The 1,217-nt window shown below is 60.2% G+C and overlaps 1 protein-coding gene across 1 annotated transcript; it reads right to left on the bottom strand.

The window, feature by feature from the left end:
- Window positions 1–359: 359 nt before the first annotated feature.
- On the bottom strand, window positions 360–961 carry MRPL54 (mitochondrial ribosomal protein L54; the record flags this gene model as incomplete). Its single annotated transcript, XM_009708700.1, has 2 exons — window positions 360–492; window positions 805–961. Coding segments are annotated over 2 exons (290 nt in total), but the record flags the coding sequence as incomplete, so codon positions are not given.
- Window positions 962–1,217: the final 256 nt, after the last annotated feature.

Below are 1,217 nucleotides of genomic sequence, written 5' to 3'. Positions count from 1 at the left end.
TACACCCACCCCACACGGCCCCTAAGCCCCAGCCATTGTAGTGTAGACTGTGACAGAGCAGGGAGCAGGAGCCATTTGGCGGTGCAGGCTCCCTCTAAGAACAAAAAATGGAACTTCTCTTTTAGCAAATACACCGAGAATTCATGGCCTCTGTTGCCTCAGCCCCTCACCAGCCCCCAGCATGAAGGAGGACCCACACCGAGCTTCCCAAGGGCCTCTGCCACAGCCTCCGTCAAGTATCCACTTCACCAGATATTTATTACTCATTTACAGCAAGAAGAGACCGAAAGCAGGAGCTGGTCCCAGCACCACTGGTGATGGCACTCAGGGAGGCCCCTGCGCCCCGAGCTCTGCAGTGCCTACAGCTTCTTGCCCTTCTTCAGCCTGTTGCGGTGCCACGTGTTGTACTTCCGCAGGCGTCTCCAATACTCGATCGAGTCGGGGTCCAGCTCCTCCAGCTTCTTGGGGGGCCCCAGGTGGATCTTAAAGAGCCTGCGGGTGAATGCAAAGGATGTGACACTGCAGCAGGGAGGGTAAAAGGACAAGCGTGGGATGGAGCGATGGATGTGTGTGACCAGGACATGTGGATCCCTCACCTACCACATCCACAGTGCAGCCTGCTCTCCTCCCCTGGCCATCAGGGAAGGTCTCTGGGCTGCAGAGGGGCAGTTTTCCTCCTCCCAGAAGAGTTCCCTGTCTCTCCTACACTCGTCTGTGCCTCTGGGATGGCACCTGTGTAGGGACGGGCACCTAAGGAGGAACAGGCCCTTCTGCGCACAGCAAGGGGAGCTGGGCATAACCTACCAGTCGGGGTACTCGGAGTCGGGCTTCAGGGCCACCTCTGGGCCATCCTTGAAGTAATTGACCCCCATGGCGTAGGTGGCCAGCATGGTGGGGTCCGTGCACACCTCTGGCCCCTTCAGCCCCTCCTTTGGCACATTTTTGCCCTTGGACTTCGTACCTACGGGGACAAGGGCATGGTCAAGACAGGGGTCGTGACGGGGGGGACAGAGAGGCAGGCAGGGGGAAGGATGGCGGCTCAGTCAGAGCAGGGGACGAAAGGAGAAGATGGGGTGCAGGAGCACCGGGAACGGGAAGGAGGGGTGGGGCAGGGGACAAGAGGCACAGGGTGTTAGAAAGGGAGCTGGGACAGGGGATGGAGGACGCAGGGCAGGGGCGAGGGACACGGGGCGAGGTCCCGGGAGGAGGGGACACGG

This window comes from Cariama cristata, unplaced genomic scaffold (genome assembly GCF_000690535.1).
Source record: "Cariama cristata isolate BGI_N322 unplaced genomic scaffold, ASM69053v1 C11034830, whole genome shotgun sequence".
NCBI lineage: Eukaryota > Metazoa > Chordata > Aves > Cariamiformes > Cariamidae > Cariama > Cariama cristata.
The sequence above is the reverse complement of the archived record's forward strand: the minus strand, read 5'-3'. Positions and strand labels throughout refer to the sequence as shown.